A 15548-nucleotide genomic window follows, 5' to 3' on the forward strand; every position below is an offset into this window, starting at 1 on the left:
ATATAATGGTTTGAACACCAAATTAATTAAAGAAACATTTATATACTGGTAACAGTGATTTCTTATTTCTGTCTCCAACTTGGCGAATTTTAAGATTTTTTTTATATTTGTTAGAGTCTCGCCTGCATTCGGAAAAAAAATTATGACATCAAAGGCAGCTCAAATTCAAATCACTGAATTTTATGTGAAGTTTGGGTTATCACCAATGTAATTCTTCACGAATCGGAACACAATAGAATTCATCGGTATTTGTTTTTAATTGGCATACGCAATATTCCATATATGTATATTCTCAATATTATATGCGTGGTATTAAGTTGGAGCAAAATGTCATTTCATGGGTATACTCAGGAAAAAACGCAGTGTTTCTGAGAAACTAGAAACACAACTTCAAAGGGAAGATAATTATGAAACGGTTACGGTTATCAGTGGTAGGGCATTCGCTTCGTAACCGGGAGGTATAGTGTGTTCGAACCCTGCTCATGACATGCCACGTCGAACCTGAGACGTTGACATACATGTGCTCTTCGACAAACACTCAACAAAAGTGAGAATCACGGGTCTTTCAGATAGGCACCTGATGCCACCTCGACTGTGTCCAGGGGTCCGTGTTTGCCCTACTCTTTATTTTGTATTCTTTATAGAAATTACGCAAATTCGAATTCATCACTATTCGATATTTTCAACTTTTCGTGACCTTAAAAAAGGAGGCCCTGTGTCACAACAGGTATTGGCACGTTAAAAAAAAAATCAATGCTATAGCCTTAAATGCTAATCATAGGTTTTATATGTGGTACGTCACATACAGCTGATGATTTCTCAATTTGAGAGAAAAGTTCTCGAAAGGACGTAAAATAAACAAACAAAACATGAAAAACTTTTTAAGTCAAACTCTCTCTCTCTTCTCTCTCTCTCTCTCTCTCTCTCTCTCTCTCTCTCTCTCAAATATACCATGCCTCAAACAGACCGTCTCTTATGCACATATTCACACACACTCTCACTCACCACTATCAGGCTTCTCCACAAAAAATCGTCAATGTGTTCGGTACTGTACAACTGAGCGATACAAAGCTGGTACACCCCAACACTTGGTTTGCGCAATTTAGTGTCATTGTATCCACTTTTGCTCAAAGAAACCCTCTTAAAAGTTGTAAAATACAAAAATCATTCGATAGCTTATACAAGAGAAATAAAACTTAAGACTTGCTAACCAACCCCTGCCCCCATGATAAAAGAAAACCATTCAAATCTAAACTGCATTTTCTCATTATGCAAGTATATACATACATCGTATATTTATCTCGAATGGAGAAAAACAAAATTTTGACGGAATGCTCAATACTGCAAGTCTCAATATTATATTTATATATAGATCTACCCATATGTTGTGTATTCGCTTTGTGTAACCCCCCTCCCCCGGACTGCATTTTATAGTAGTAGAGAACGATAGATGAAATGTAATTGTAAGTGCTACATTGGATACATGTAATCAACCCACTCCAATGCTACCAAAATCCCTATTTTTGTGTTTGTCAATGTTTTCGAGAAGTCACCCCCCCCCTTTAAAAAAAAAGAAGATATATGCGCCTATAATCTATTTCAATCATTGTAAATTAAAATACATATAGTAATACGAGTAACACATATGGAGCAAATTATCTTTCAGGCACCTCAATTTAAAAATAATTTTAATGAGTAACATATATTCCTTAGTAAAAAGTGCCTTGCAAGAAATGTATATTAATCCCTATCTTAGCTACACAAACTTTTTTGGTTTTGTATTGTGTTTTCAAAAATGAAAGTGAATTAGTGTTCCCCAAACAACGAAATAGTTTTGTAACTATTGCAGATATACTAGAACACTAAAGACCCCCAGTGCCATATTGTGACACCGATCATCCGGTGTTAAGATCATCTCCAAGGACCCGTGACATTGACACTTGATGCCGAGCAATGTCACTACCTGATTTAACGACTTCGGTCGTTCGCGGGCGGGATTCGAACCCCGGGCCTTCCGCATGCGGGGCGAACGCACTAACCGCTCGGCCACCGCGGTGGTGTATATTTATAGATAGTGTGCTTAAAATTTTATATTTGTGAATAACCATCGTAAACTTTCTGACAAATAAATTGTTGTCTTTGAAAAATATAAAATGTTACACTCGCGCTAAATACGTCACTGATGTACGTACGTACCTAGGTGGATATTGTCGTCTGCTGTTACATGCCGTTTCCCATTTAATCAAATGAATGGTAAAAAATAATGCTTGAATCTTCAAGGAATATATTATTTATTAAAAGAATCGTCCATCGTTATATAAACTATTTAAATGTAGCTTGCCTGGTATGTAACATGAATTCTCACGAATCGTCGGTTGGTGCTATTTATATACCGTTCTGTTTACACTATAGTCATAACAACAAAAATGGCATCCGGTCTGTAAGATAGGCTTAAATTTATCCGGATTTTCTATTATTATTATGATGATTTTATTAAATGTCAATGTGTTTAAATAAATAACTATATGAGCATATATTATTTGAAAATATATTTACTACTCAAATGATTCTCGTTTCCTCTTCAACCGCCACGATCAACGCAAATTGCGTCACGATGGCGAATTTGTTATCATCTTTCAACTGATATTTTAACCCCTCTTCCATCGTCGCCCGGGATGAAACTAAAAGGAATTGTAAGTTATTTAGTAAATTTTTAATCCATATAAAAATTATTCCGGGCGACGAGGGAAGAGGTGTTCAATTTCACAAGTTTATCAATACAAAAACCATGAAAACACCACAAATAGCCTGAAAGCCCTTACTTTATTTGATTATGTACTACGCATGCGCGTAGATGAGTTGATTTCCATATGCTTTTGAGAGTTACTATAAGTTACTCTTTTAGGAATTTGACAGGAAAATATCTGCAACGCAAAATAATTTTCCTCCATAAACGCCGGGCAGAATTTGGCTAAAACCGTACCTTGTCCTTGTACGACTGTCTCAGTAATTTTAGAATTTAATATATGTTCTAACGTAACCATATACCAATGTTACAGGCGAACAAATAAATCAAATCCCATATGTATTGTAAGGACTATGAATATTTACTCGTCTATTTTAAAACAGTTTCCATCCACTGAATGTAGTACGGGCGCTAAGATTCGAAAAAATATATCCCGCCATATTGTCTGTTGGGGAAGTACGAACGTATACTATATCTCCCGGGTTGATCTCGACAACGACTACACCCAATGTATGTCTTATGTAATTAGCACCCTGTGCATCACAGTACGCGCCTCCCACAGGATTAGAATTAACGACCAGTTCTGTGGTGAAATACCCTCCATCAGTACAGTATAATGTCCACGAAAAAGTGTACACTCCATTTCCTGGTGAGTTGAAAATACCGGAGTGGTGATTGTAGTTTCCGCCAACGTTTATAACAACATGGTCAAATATTATTGTTTGATGGTGACCAGGATTTGTTTCATGGTGTGACAAGTAAGAGTAAAATGCTACATCTCCTGTAAACAAAAACATATTTCGTTAGAAATATTTAAATGAACCATTCATTTTCTCCCAAAATGGAAATGACACTTGTCAGAAATTAATAATGTACCGTTGTACCTGTAGGTATTATCAAGTCAATACATACCTGCAACAACACCTCTCTGGATTTTCCTTGAAGTTTCCTTTAAATCTTTGACTAAACTTTGAATAGTAGCTACAGTTTGCGATTTAATTCCGACATTTACCCCTCGCGCACCTTCCCCTGAAATTGGGTTGTTTTCTAGATCACCATTGTCCCACTGACTGCCCTCATTTTGCTCCGTTTGAATCGACGTGACAATCTCAGTCTCTTGGGCTGTGTCTGTCTCTGTCTTCTCCAGGAGCAAAGTCTTAATGATGGTATTTTGTTCTTCATTTACTCTTTCCTGTTTGTGAAGCCTCTCTTCTAAATCACTAATTCTTCTTAGTAACATAGACAGTTCAACTTTTTCTCCTTCACTTTCCACTCCGGCGACAGATGAAAGAAACAAAATAAAAATAATGAAAAGTATCATAGTTATTGGTATGTGTAATAGTGCTAAAAATCAGGCCTTACTGAGTTATATTTCCAATATATAAACATATACCACTGAACGTTGATCTTGTGGGCAAGGCGTGATAAGAAACGTTGCATGACTTCTGTAAAGTGAATTAGGGAAGATAACGACCAATCTCAAAAATGCTATAAATAATACAAAGTTAAGAGAAAGGTAAATGCAGACTCTTGGACATAGCAGAGGTAGGATCAGATGCCTAAGGGGAATAAGGATCTTCTGTTGACATCCTTACAAATATTTTAAATATGCAGTTGGGTAAAATTGAGGACTTTTTCATATTAAAGTAATACCACCCTACTGTGATGTCATCAGATTTTGCAAAATCAATTATTTATTTGGATTTATGCATAATAGGAACATAAATTTTGTTGGAGTCTTTTCAGATAGTGATTATAAAAAATCTTGTTAAAAATAAACTATTCAAAAAGTTTAAATCATAAATGAATAATCAACGATACGTTTCAGAATATTGAATCCAAGGGCAATAACTCTGTTTTTATTGATTTCTTTATCAAGTCTATTATGCGATAGATTTCCTTTATCTTTTACAGACATTTTGTATATTTTTCTGAAGAAACATTTTCATGAAATTGTTATGAATGCTATTATATCGTCATAACCAGTTTGTATTAAATTTTGATAATGCTGTTGAAGGAAAATTGCAATTTTCTGACGTTGACATATGATTCTGTTTATGTACGTCTCGCATCTTAAAAAGTGTGATGACCTATATATCTTATTTGATAATTTGTTAGTTTTAACTCCAGTGAATGGAAATAAATACACTTTTTAAACCTGTATAAGATAAAACTGCGAGTATGGAGTTACCTTAAAGACGTAAAGGGCATAATGGGATTCTCGTTCCTACGTCGACTTGATATATTCCAGTAAAATCACAGCATCTTCCACATCTGCTTCACATTTAGACGTTGTATCGAATTTCTATGTCAACGGCAAACTATTAACTCACCTTTATGACAAACCGTATGATTTCAGGTTCTCCATCGCCAACTTCCCATATTTATGGAGCAATATTTCATTATCATCTATATATGGTGTTTATGTCTCTTAACTGATTCGATACTGAAGAGCTTGTTCAGCGTATCATCAGTTTATAAATCGAGGCAAGCTACTGACAAACGACCAAAGGGCGTTCTTGGCACACTGATTTTGACTATGGATCACTCTGTTTACTTGATCAAGATATGGGGCTCACGACGGGTGTGAATGGTCGACACGGGATAATTACCTTTCCTAGGCACCTGGTACCACAATCATTGTAATCATTATGAGAATTAAGGTATTGATCACTTATTTTTTTTTAACTCACATGAGCTTTTCTGATCAAAATTTATCCGTTGTCTCTCGTCGTCGGCGTCATCGGTGTCGTCATCTGCGTCGTAAACTTTTCACATTTTTGACCTTTTCTCAAAAACCGCTGGACCAATTTCAACCAAACTTGCCACAAAGCATCCTTTGGTAAAGGGCTTTCAATTTTGTTCAAATGAAGGGCCATGTCTTTCAAAAGTGAGATAATTACAAAAATGCAAAAATAGGGTGGGGTCATTTAAAAATCTTCTCAAGAACCACTAGGCCAGAAGAGCTGAAATTTACTTGAAAGCTTTCTGACATAGTGAAGATTCAAGTTTGCTCAAATCAATGTCCCCGGGGGTTTGATGGGGCCACAATAAGGGATCAACATTTTACATACTTATATATCGGATAAATGTTTAAAAACTTTTTCTCAAGAACCACTGAGCCAGAAAAGCTGAGATTTACATAAAAGCTTCCTGACATAATGCAGATTCACGTTTGTTCAAATCATGGTCCCAGGGGTTAAATGGGGCCACAATAGGGGATCAAAGTTTTACATACTAATATATAGGCTAAATCTTTAAAAATCTTCTTCTCAAGAACCACTGAGCCAGAAAAGCTGATATTTATATGAAAGTTTTTCATATTTTTCATATTTCAGATTTCAGTTTCTTAAAATCATGGCCCCCAGGTGTAGGATGGGATCACAAGTTTTCATACAAATATATAGGGAGAATCTTTAAATATGATCCAAGTTGACTCAGGTGAGCGATGTGGCCCTTGGGCCTGTTGTTTTAATTTAGGATATTGTGTTTTTCACTTTTATAAGTTATATTGCGTAAACACATAAATTAGCATTGAAAAGCCGTGCAAAGTCAATCAGTGTTAGTTAACCTGTCAAGTTTTTTCTGCATGAGTACAGCAACATGTTAAAATCCTTTTGAATTTCGACAACCTTGGAATAAATGTCGTCTACACGTGGTAAATAGTGGGGAATAAATGCTGATGTTGTTCTAGATATCTAACACTACTTCCACAATCAGCTGAACGAAGAGAGTAGCATGTGACGTCACTATACCACATGACTCCCTTACGAATTATTAAGGTACTTATATAATCGGAATTTAGATCCAAATCAGGCTTTAAGTTAATTATCGTTTGATTTCTTCTTGAGAACTATCACTGTAGTTCTTTTACTAATCAATAAGGTGTTTCTACAATGGTAACTTACATTTATCGCTTCATTTCTGCTAACTAACTCTTAGAATGAATTATTGTATGCGTAAGGAAGGCAAATCACATATCATATTGTGTATTTTAGAAACATGGGATAACTCCTTTAAGGAAACTAAGAGTGCGCCATATTGTTTTGAGGCTTTTACCGTCTGATTTTCAAAATACAATGCAATACTTCATAAGACACAGAAAAATGTTGCATTTTGTATGAATTGTATTATCAATTTCTCTATCATAAACTTCCCATATTTTGTATGGAGTATGGCCGTGCCAATACTGGCGGACAGTTAAGTTCAGCGATACATCTCAGATTTTAATGTAGAAACCCGTTTAAAGACGTACAGAGTATAAACGGAAAAATGAACGTTTTACGAAAAAATGATCCGGTTTGGAGGGGTAGCATTATGATTTGGAAAATAATATCCTCTACAGGCAAGATAGCACTGGTTCATTGTCAGGGTATTTTGACGACGAATGGTATATTGATGACGTCATAAAGCTAGAAGTGCTGCAATCCGGTTTAATCTAACAAGCTTGCAAAATAATATTTCCACCCTCAATATAATTTCATCTATTATTTACCCCATGAACAATATCTCCCATAGGGATCCGGGTTAGAATAGTGTTCAGGGATCCCGTGTTTGCCCAACTATCTATTATTTTGTATTGTTTTTAGGAGTTATGAGATTGATCACAGTTCGTTATCTTCACCTTTCATCAGTAGCCCTTGCTTGTCGTAAGAATCGACTAAATTGGGCGATCCTTCGGATGCAAGGTGAAGATAACGAACAGTGATCAACCTCATAACTCCTACAAGCAATACAAAATAGATAGTTGGGCAAACACGGACCCCTGGACACACCAGAGGTGGGAACAGGTGCCTAGGAGGAGTAAGCATCCCCTGTTGACCGGTCACACCCGCCGTGAGACCGCAAAAACCAAGGTCCCGTGTCAGAGCAGTTGTGGCACGACGAAGACGCCAAAGGCCCTAAGTGCCGAAGATATGCCTAAATTTAGCAGCCCTTCACCGGCAATGGTGACGTCTCCATATAAGTGCAAGATTCTCGAAAGGGACGTTAAACAATATTCAATCAATCAATTAATCATAAACAATATCATTTGATAAAAGTATAGAATGTGATAAAACAGTAATACTTGACAATATTACTTGATATTTTGCAACATCGCCTGAGCCTTCTAAAGGTCTGCCATCATCATCTGGAGAATAGGTGCCTGACTCTTGTTTCTCTCAGCTACTTCATTCATGGCCGGTAACTCCAAGAGCTCCTGAAATTCATCCTTTATGAAAAGGACATGTCAAAAAACCATAAATACATTGTATATAAAACATCAAGTTGATATGACACTTGAAGTACAAACATCACAAGGATTATACTAGAAAGACAAATCAGACTCCGCACACGTGGACTCATCTTACATTTTTTTCTAAAAGATCCAATACTTCTGATTCTTGTTGATATTCCTGACCGAGGAACTGTGTCCGGAGGTAGATATGCAGATTGAGAGACATCTAAGCTCAGATGTATAATTTTTTCGCCATTATTCATATTCCAGTGACTTATACCATGTTCATATGTCAGTGATCAACTGGAACTGCTTTTAAAGGCAAGAAAAGATGACAGCTCCTGCGAAGTGCAGTCTTTTCCATCATGTAACACCACATCGTCAGAAACTCACGGTTTATTACGCGACTAGGAATGAATGGACCCACGGGTGATGGAGAGAGGAACGTAGCGTAATCAACCGTGGATTTCCGACGATGGTAACACTCTCAATGTTTGTAACTGTTTCTCTTTGAGAATTATGTTTTTCTCAAGATAGAGAAAAATTTTCTAAAGGCAAACTAGATGCAGTCATCAAAAGAAGCCACTTTGATCACTGCTTTCTGAAAGAAAAGTTTTCCTGGAGATTAAATAGATTACAAATTTTAGGCGTAGCTACATATCAATTTACATCATACATCGGGGGTTAGATGTAGGGTATTGAAATCTGCCGAAGTTTGCCGAGTGATTGAATGACGTAAACTGCACGGTGTGAATCAGTAGTGATAGCCCCACCACTGTCTGTATAGTTGTCGCCATTTTGAATTACTGTTGATAAGGCTTTGCACGAATTTGTGTAGAGTACACATTTCTTATCAATTAGGTCTGTATCATGAGTGTAATAGGACAGGTATTTTAATCTTATAGTCTCAATAAAGACGTACAAAAGTACTTTCCAGGCTCTCGGTGATTATATATTTTCTTCAGTCTTAGTTAAACACTAATGCAATTGTAAATTACACTGTGTAGTGTCCGCAAAACGGATATGTTTATTTCACAGTTTTGATATATTTCATGATTCTGAGTCAAAATATTACATATATACATTTTTTTCATTAACAAAATAAAGGTTTACACTGTGATAGTAAGAGTTGACAAATATGTTGCCAAAATCGGCGTTGTTTGTTTAATCAATCTAATATCATGGTCGAAAAAGCCATTATAGATTACAAGGGACTGGACCTTTCCTTGAAATCTGTGTAGTAATAACATTGATCTTGCATGTTGCACCTTGGAAAAGGTGAAAATAACGAGCAGTTATCAATCTTATAACTCGCATAAAGAATTCAAAATTAAGAGTAGGAAATACACGCGTCCCTGGAATTACCAGTATTGCGAGCAGATATCTAGTATGAGTAATCATCACCAGATGACCGGTCATACTCCATGTAAAACTTATACCAATTTTGATGGACCAGATGCGCATTTCGACAAATAATGTCTCTTCAGTGATGCTCAATGTGAGCTATATATCTTGTTTGGGTAAACGTAGTAATCCGCAGTCAAATTCAAATGAAAAAAACGTCCTAACAATTTGTATGAAACACATCGGGTAGCATTCGACCTAATGAGAGGTTGATTTTAACGACCTTAGAATTTGCGAAACACTGACTATAAACGCGATTTTTGAAACCCTTTTATCATCAACTTATTTGTCAGTAGCTTACCTCGATTAAACAAAATTGATCAGATATATACTGACAAAGACATTGATTGTGCAGGGGTTCCAACAGTGTTGTTTAAAGACAGCATTTCGCAAATTATATGGTCGTTATAATGATCTAGTATAACAATGCATCCTATCTTTGGATTAACTACTGTATGACGTGTTTCATACCAATTGTTAGGTCGTTCCTGGCACATTGATTTTGACTACAGATTACTCCGTTTACTTATCAAGTATAGGGCTACGACGGATGTGCCCAGTCGACAAGAGATGGTTACTTCTCCTAGGTACCTGCTCTCATCACTGGTACATCCAGGGGTCCGTGTTTTTCCAACTCTCTATTTTGTATTTTTGTAGTTCTGAGATTAATCATTGTTCGTAATCTTCAGCATTTTATAAAGAACATGCTATCGCGTATTCAATCAGTTGAAAGTCATACGTACTATGTACAGGGGAAAAAGGAAATTGACTATGGGAAAGCTGAAGTAATTCTGTTTGTTGTAAAGTGGAGTTGTTATTTTGCTGTTAACATTTAAATTCATCAATGTAAAGCCGTGAGAATGAAAGCATCGAACCAACTTAATGCTCCAAGGTTTGTACAACATCTGTCGCATTTGTGGGCTAATATTGTGATACTATAGCCAGCGTTGGACCGATGTTGTCAAAATCAGAAAAGGCTAAAAGAAAGTTAGACCTTTATATGGGGTTACTAAAACACCACAATGCTACAAGAAATTACTTTACAGAGTAAAAGAAACGTCGATAAAGGTTACAAGACACGTCTTTATCGGCTACAAGAAACGTCAGAGAGGTTGTAAGAAACGTCCGATCGTACTTACTCGGCTATTTTCGTAACCGGCTACGGAAAAGAAGGAATACCATCCACTTGAAAAATGTCTATATAACTTATGTCGATATAGGTTACATGAAACGTTGTCCTAGGCTATAAAAACACCCTGCGTCATTATATGCAACAAGAAATGTTGTTATAACTAACAGGACAGGTCGTTGTACGTTGTAAAAACCATTGTCAGAGATTACATACAAGATACGTTGTTACAGGTTTAAAGAATCGTTGTTACAAAAATATCGCAATATCAAGTTATGAGAAATCTCGCTATAGGTTACACTCTGTTGGACTACCGTGGGACTGTAGAACAAAATTTTAAGCTATGACGATATTTTTGTAACCCGTAGCAACGATTCTTTTTGCTAGGACATCTGTACTTTTTTAATACTAGAGCAGTTTCTACCCACAGAAGGAAGTGCAGGCATTAAGATTCGAAAAAAAAATCTCCCGCCATGACATTTGTAGAAGTACGTACTAATGGAACGGCCTAGCAATTGTAGCTGTGGGGGTATGCAGTCCCCTTCGATATTCCATTTTGTACGGACACATCCCTGTATCATGTGCTGATAAACAAAATTGTAAAACTGTTTCAGTAATTTTAGAATTCAATACACGTTCCAGTGTTGCCACATACAAACAAAGAAAAATAAATCAAATATCATCAGTACTATAAGGACTATAAATAGTAACACGTATATACTAGAACAGTTTCCATCCACTGAATGAAGTGCGAGCGTTAGAATTGGAAAAAATCTGTCCCTACATATCGTCTGTTGGAGAAGTACGAACGTATACTATATCTCCCAGGCTGATCTCGACAACGATTACACCTGTTGTATGTCTTAAGCTAACAGTATCCTGTGCATTACAATACGACGCTCCCACAGGATTCGAATTAACGACCAGCTCGAAGGTAAAACGCCCCTCTGTGGTACAGTATAATGTCCACGAAAAAGTCTACACTCCATTTCCGGGTGGAGTGAAAATACCGGAGTAGTGATTATAGTTTCCGCCAATGTTTGTAACAATATAGTCAAATATTATTGTTTGATGGTGACCAGGATTTGTTTCCGATTTTGATAAGTAAGAGTAAAAGGCTACATCTCCTGTAAACAAAAATATATTGCGTTAGAAATATCAAAATAAACATCAATGTTCTCTCAAATGAAAAAGAAGTCATTCAAGAAATGAATAATTACCGTTGTAAGTATTAGTAGGTCAATACGTACCCACAACAACACCTCTCTGGATTTTCCTCGAAGTTTCCTTTGACTCATTGACTAAACATTGAACAGCAGCCGAAGTCTGCGATTTAAGTCCGACATTCACACCTCGCGTACGTTCCCCTGAAATTGTGTTGATTTCTGGATCAACATTCTCCCACTGACTGCCGTCACTCTGCTCTGTTTGAACCGACGTGAATTCCCCGGTCTCGGGGGCGGCAGGCCCCTTTGCCATCTTCTGGAGGAAATCCATAATGATTGCATCTTGTTTTTCATTTACTCTTTCCTGTTTGTGAAGCCTCTCTTCTAAATCACTAATTCTTCTTAGTAACATAGACAGTTCATTTTTTTCTCCTTCACTTTCCACTCCGGCGACAGATGAAAGAAACAAAGTAAAAATAATGAAAGGTATCATAGTTATTGGTATGTTTAATAGTGCTAAAAATCAGACAATATATATACATATACCACTGAACTTTAATGGTGTGGGCAAGGCATGCTAGAAACGTTGCATGACTTGTGTATAGTGAACTAATGAAGATAACGACCAATCTCATAAATCATATAAATAATACAAAATTAAGGGAAAGGTAAATGCGGACTCCTGGACATAGCAGAGGTAGGGTCAGATGCATAAGGGGAATAAGGATCTCCTGTTGACTGGACACATCTTTACAAGTATTTTAAACGTGCGGTTAGGTAAATTTGAGGACTTTTTCATACTAAAGACGTAAAGGGGATAACGGGATTTTCATTCCTATGTCGACTTGATATATCCTAGTAAAATCACAGCATCTTCCACACCTGCTTTGCAATAAGATGTTGTATCGAATATCGATGTCAACAGCAGGCTATTACCTCACGTTGATGACAAACTGAATGATTTCAGGTTCTCCATCGTCAACATCCCATATTGATGGAGCAATGTTTCATTATCATCTATATATATATGGTGTTTATGTCTCTTAACTGATTCGATACGCAAGGACTTGCTCTGCGTATGATCATTTTTTTTAAATCGAGGCAAGCTACTGACAAACAAGTCGATGGTGCAGTGGTTTCAACAGTTTTGATTAAAGTCCACATTTTGCAAATTCTACGGTCGTTATAACGATCTAGTTTGCCAATACAACCTATCAGTGAGTGAAATGCTTTTTGACGCGATTCGTATCAATTGTTAGGTCGTTCCTTACACAATGATTTTGACAATGGATCACTCCGTTTACCTGATCAAGATACAGGGTTCACGCGGATGTAAAAGGTCCACACGGGATGTTTACCTCTCCTAGGCACCTGCTCCCATAATCATTTTGATCATTATAGGAATTATGGTGTTGATCACTGTTATATTTTTACATTGTTATTACATGTTATTTATTGGAAATCAGTTGTCGTCGTCCGTCGTCCTTTAACAATTGAACATTTTTAACTTCTTCTTAATAACTACCATTCCAATTCTTTTTAACTTTGATATGAAGTAAATTTCAGTATTCCAGCACCCCTGGGGCCCTATGAGCGGGGCAAAAACTGCCCACAATTGACCAATTTTAAAAAAAGTCTTCTTCTCAAGAACCACAGACGTGTAACAAAAACTAAATGCATAGTGATGTAGAGCAGGAAGGCTTCTACTAAAATTGTAAATTTCATGATGCCCCGGGTAAGGGTTCTGACCTCAGGGTGTGGACAAACTTGTTATATAGTGTTTATGTGTAAATACTTAAATAACATCTTCTTTAGTGCTATTGATACTAAACTGAAACTAAATGGATATTATAATTAACAGGTAGTCCTTTACCAAAATTGTTAATTTAATGATCCCAGGGGTAAGGGTTATGGTATCAGGGTGGGGCCAAAATGATCAGTTATCAAATGTGTGAAAAATAGACATTTTTAACTTCTTGATAACTGTCATTCCAATTATTTTCAAATTTGTTATGAAACATATTTAGAATAAGGGGACATAAATTGTAAATTTCAGGATTCCTGCACCCCTGGGGCCATAGGGGCGGGGCAAAAAATGCCCCAAATTGACCAATTTTCAAAAAGTCTTCTTCTCAAGAACCACAGACATGTATGAAAAACTAAATGCATAGTGATGTAGAGCAGGAAAGCCTCTACTAAAATTGTAAATTTCCTGACCCCCAAGGTGGGACCAAACTTGGTATATAGTGTGAATGTGTAGAAGACTTATTTATTCAAATAACATCTTCTTTAGTGCTATTGATACTAAATTGAAACTAAATAGATACTTAGAAAGGGCATGTAATCCTTTACCAAAATTTTAAAATTTGATGATCCCAGGGGTAGGGGTTTTGGTGTCAGGGTGATACCAAAATGGTCAGTTTTTAAATGTGTGAAGAATAGACATTTTAAACTTCTTTTTGATGACTACCTTTTCATTTCTTTTCAAATTTAATATGAAGGATCTTTGGAACAAGGGGGACATAAATTGCAAATTGCCAATCAATGTTAAAAATGGAGCGAATTAGGACATGCCTTATTCGTCCAGAGAGCTGATCCAAAATCAGCCTAAAAACCAACACACATGTCTGCGTTGTAAATACATTTGTAGATTAGTGTAGTTGTAGTGCTAGATGTGTTTATATACTAGCGGAAAAAAGAAACTGTGCATTAAAAAATTTAGTATAATTTTTCTATATTTATTGTTTATATTTATAAAATCTAAACAATCGATAAAGGTGATGATTTTTAACAATATCGTATAGTACTCGACTCAGATGTACGAACTTTTTCATGGTTAGTGAACACATGTTGTTTATTGAAGTGTTCGTACGCACGAGTTTTACTGGCAAATACTGTTTGGAGTAAAAAGTGTGAAAGGTTTGTTTGGAAACTATTCGTGAAGGAAAGCACTTTAATTTGGCAAACTTTATCCTTCTGTCATGCCACGACTGAGCGAAAACCAACGTAATCGTGCTGTTGGGATGCTTGAAGCTGGAATGGCACAAAATATCGTAGCAAGACACTTTGGAGTTCATCGGAACAACATCCAGTCATTATGGAGACGTTACCAACAATCTGGTAATACTCGGGATTGACCACGTTCTGGGCGTCCTCGTGTGACTTCGCGTCGACAGGACAACCACATTAGACTTGTGCACTTGAGAAATCGTTTCCAGACAGCAAGTTTGACTGCTCGTAGCATTCCTGGACTTCGACCAATCAGTCCAAGAACCGTGCGTAATCGTCTGCGGGAGTACAACATCAGACCAAGAAGTCCAGCGGTGCGCCCAATATTGTTTCAACGTCATTGTATCACGAGATTAGCGTGGTGCAGACATCTGCAATTCAGAATACAGGACTGGAGCAATATTCTGTTCACTGATGAATCCAGATTTCATTTGGATAGCAGTGACAGCCGTTATAGAGTGTATAGCAGTGACGGCCGTTGTAGAGTGGATAGCAGTGACGGCCGTTGTAGAGTGTATAGCAGTGACGGCCGTTGTAGAGTGTATAGCAGTGACGGCCGTTGTAGAGTGTATAGCAGTGACGGCCGTTATAGAGTGTATAGCAGTGACGGCCGTTGTAGAGTGGATAGCAGTGACGGCCGTTGTAGAGTGTATCGTCACGTTGTGTAGCGGTACCAGGACACTTGTGTTGTGCAACGTTGACAATTCCGTGGAGGTCGCGTTATGGTGTGGGGTGGAGTAACAGCACGTGGAAGGACCCTCTACAAATTGTCAATGGAAATCTCACCGGCGTATGCTATCGAGAAGAAATTATTCAGTGCCATGTGATACCCTTCATACAGATACAACAAAATCACATCACTCTGCAGCAAGACAA

General features: G+C 37.0%; 2 protein-coding genes across 2 annotated transcripts; both read right to left on the minus strand.

Moving 5' to 3' along the window:
• Nucleotides 1-3006: 3006 nt before the first annotated feature.
• LOC130049047 (uncharacterized) lies at nucleotides 3007-7941 on the minus strand. Its single transcript, XM_056146083.1, has 2 exons — nucleotides 3659-7941; nucleotides 3007-3527 (listed from the first exon to the last, which is right to left on the minus strand). The coding sequence occupies exons 1-2, from the start codon at nucleotides 4065-4067 to the stop codon at nucleotides 3121-3123; spliced, it is 816 nt and encodes a 271-aa protein (XP_056002058.1). The 5' UTR covers nucleotides 4068-7941; the 3' UTR covers nucleotides 3007-3120.
• Nucleotides 7942-11166: 3225 nt separating this feature from the next.
• On the minus strand, nucleotides 11167-12043 carry LOC125663200 (uncharacterized). The gene is made up of 2 exons (XM_048895504.2): nucleotides 11748-12043; nucleotides 11167-11624 (listed from the first exon to the last, which is right to left on the minus strand). The coding sequence occupies exons 1-2, from the start codon at nucleotides 11992-11994 to the stop codon at nucleotides 11476-11478; spliced, it is 396 nt and encodes a 131-aa protein (XP_048751461.2). The 5' UTR covers nucleotides 11995-12043; the 3' UTR covers nucleotides 11167-11475.
• Between the last annotated feature and the right edge of the window lie 3505 nt (nucleotides 12044-15548).

The sequence above is a fragment of the Ostrea edulis genome, chromosome 8, assembly GCF_947568905.1.
Source record: "Ostrea edulis chromosome 8, xbOstEdul1.1, whole genome shotgun sequence".
Classification (NCBI taxonomy): domain Eukaryota; kingdom Metazoa; phylum Mollusca; class Bivalvia; order Ostreida; family Ostreidae; genus Ostrea; species Ostrea edulis.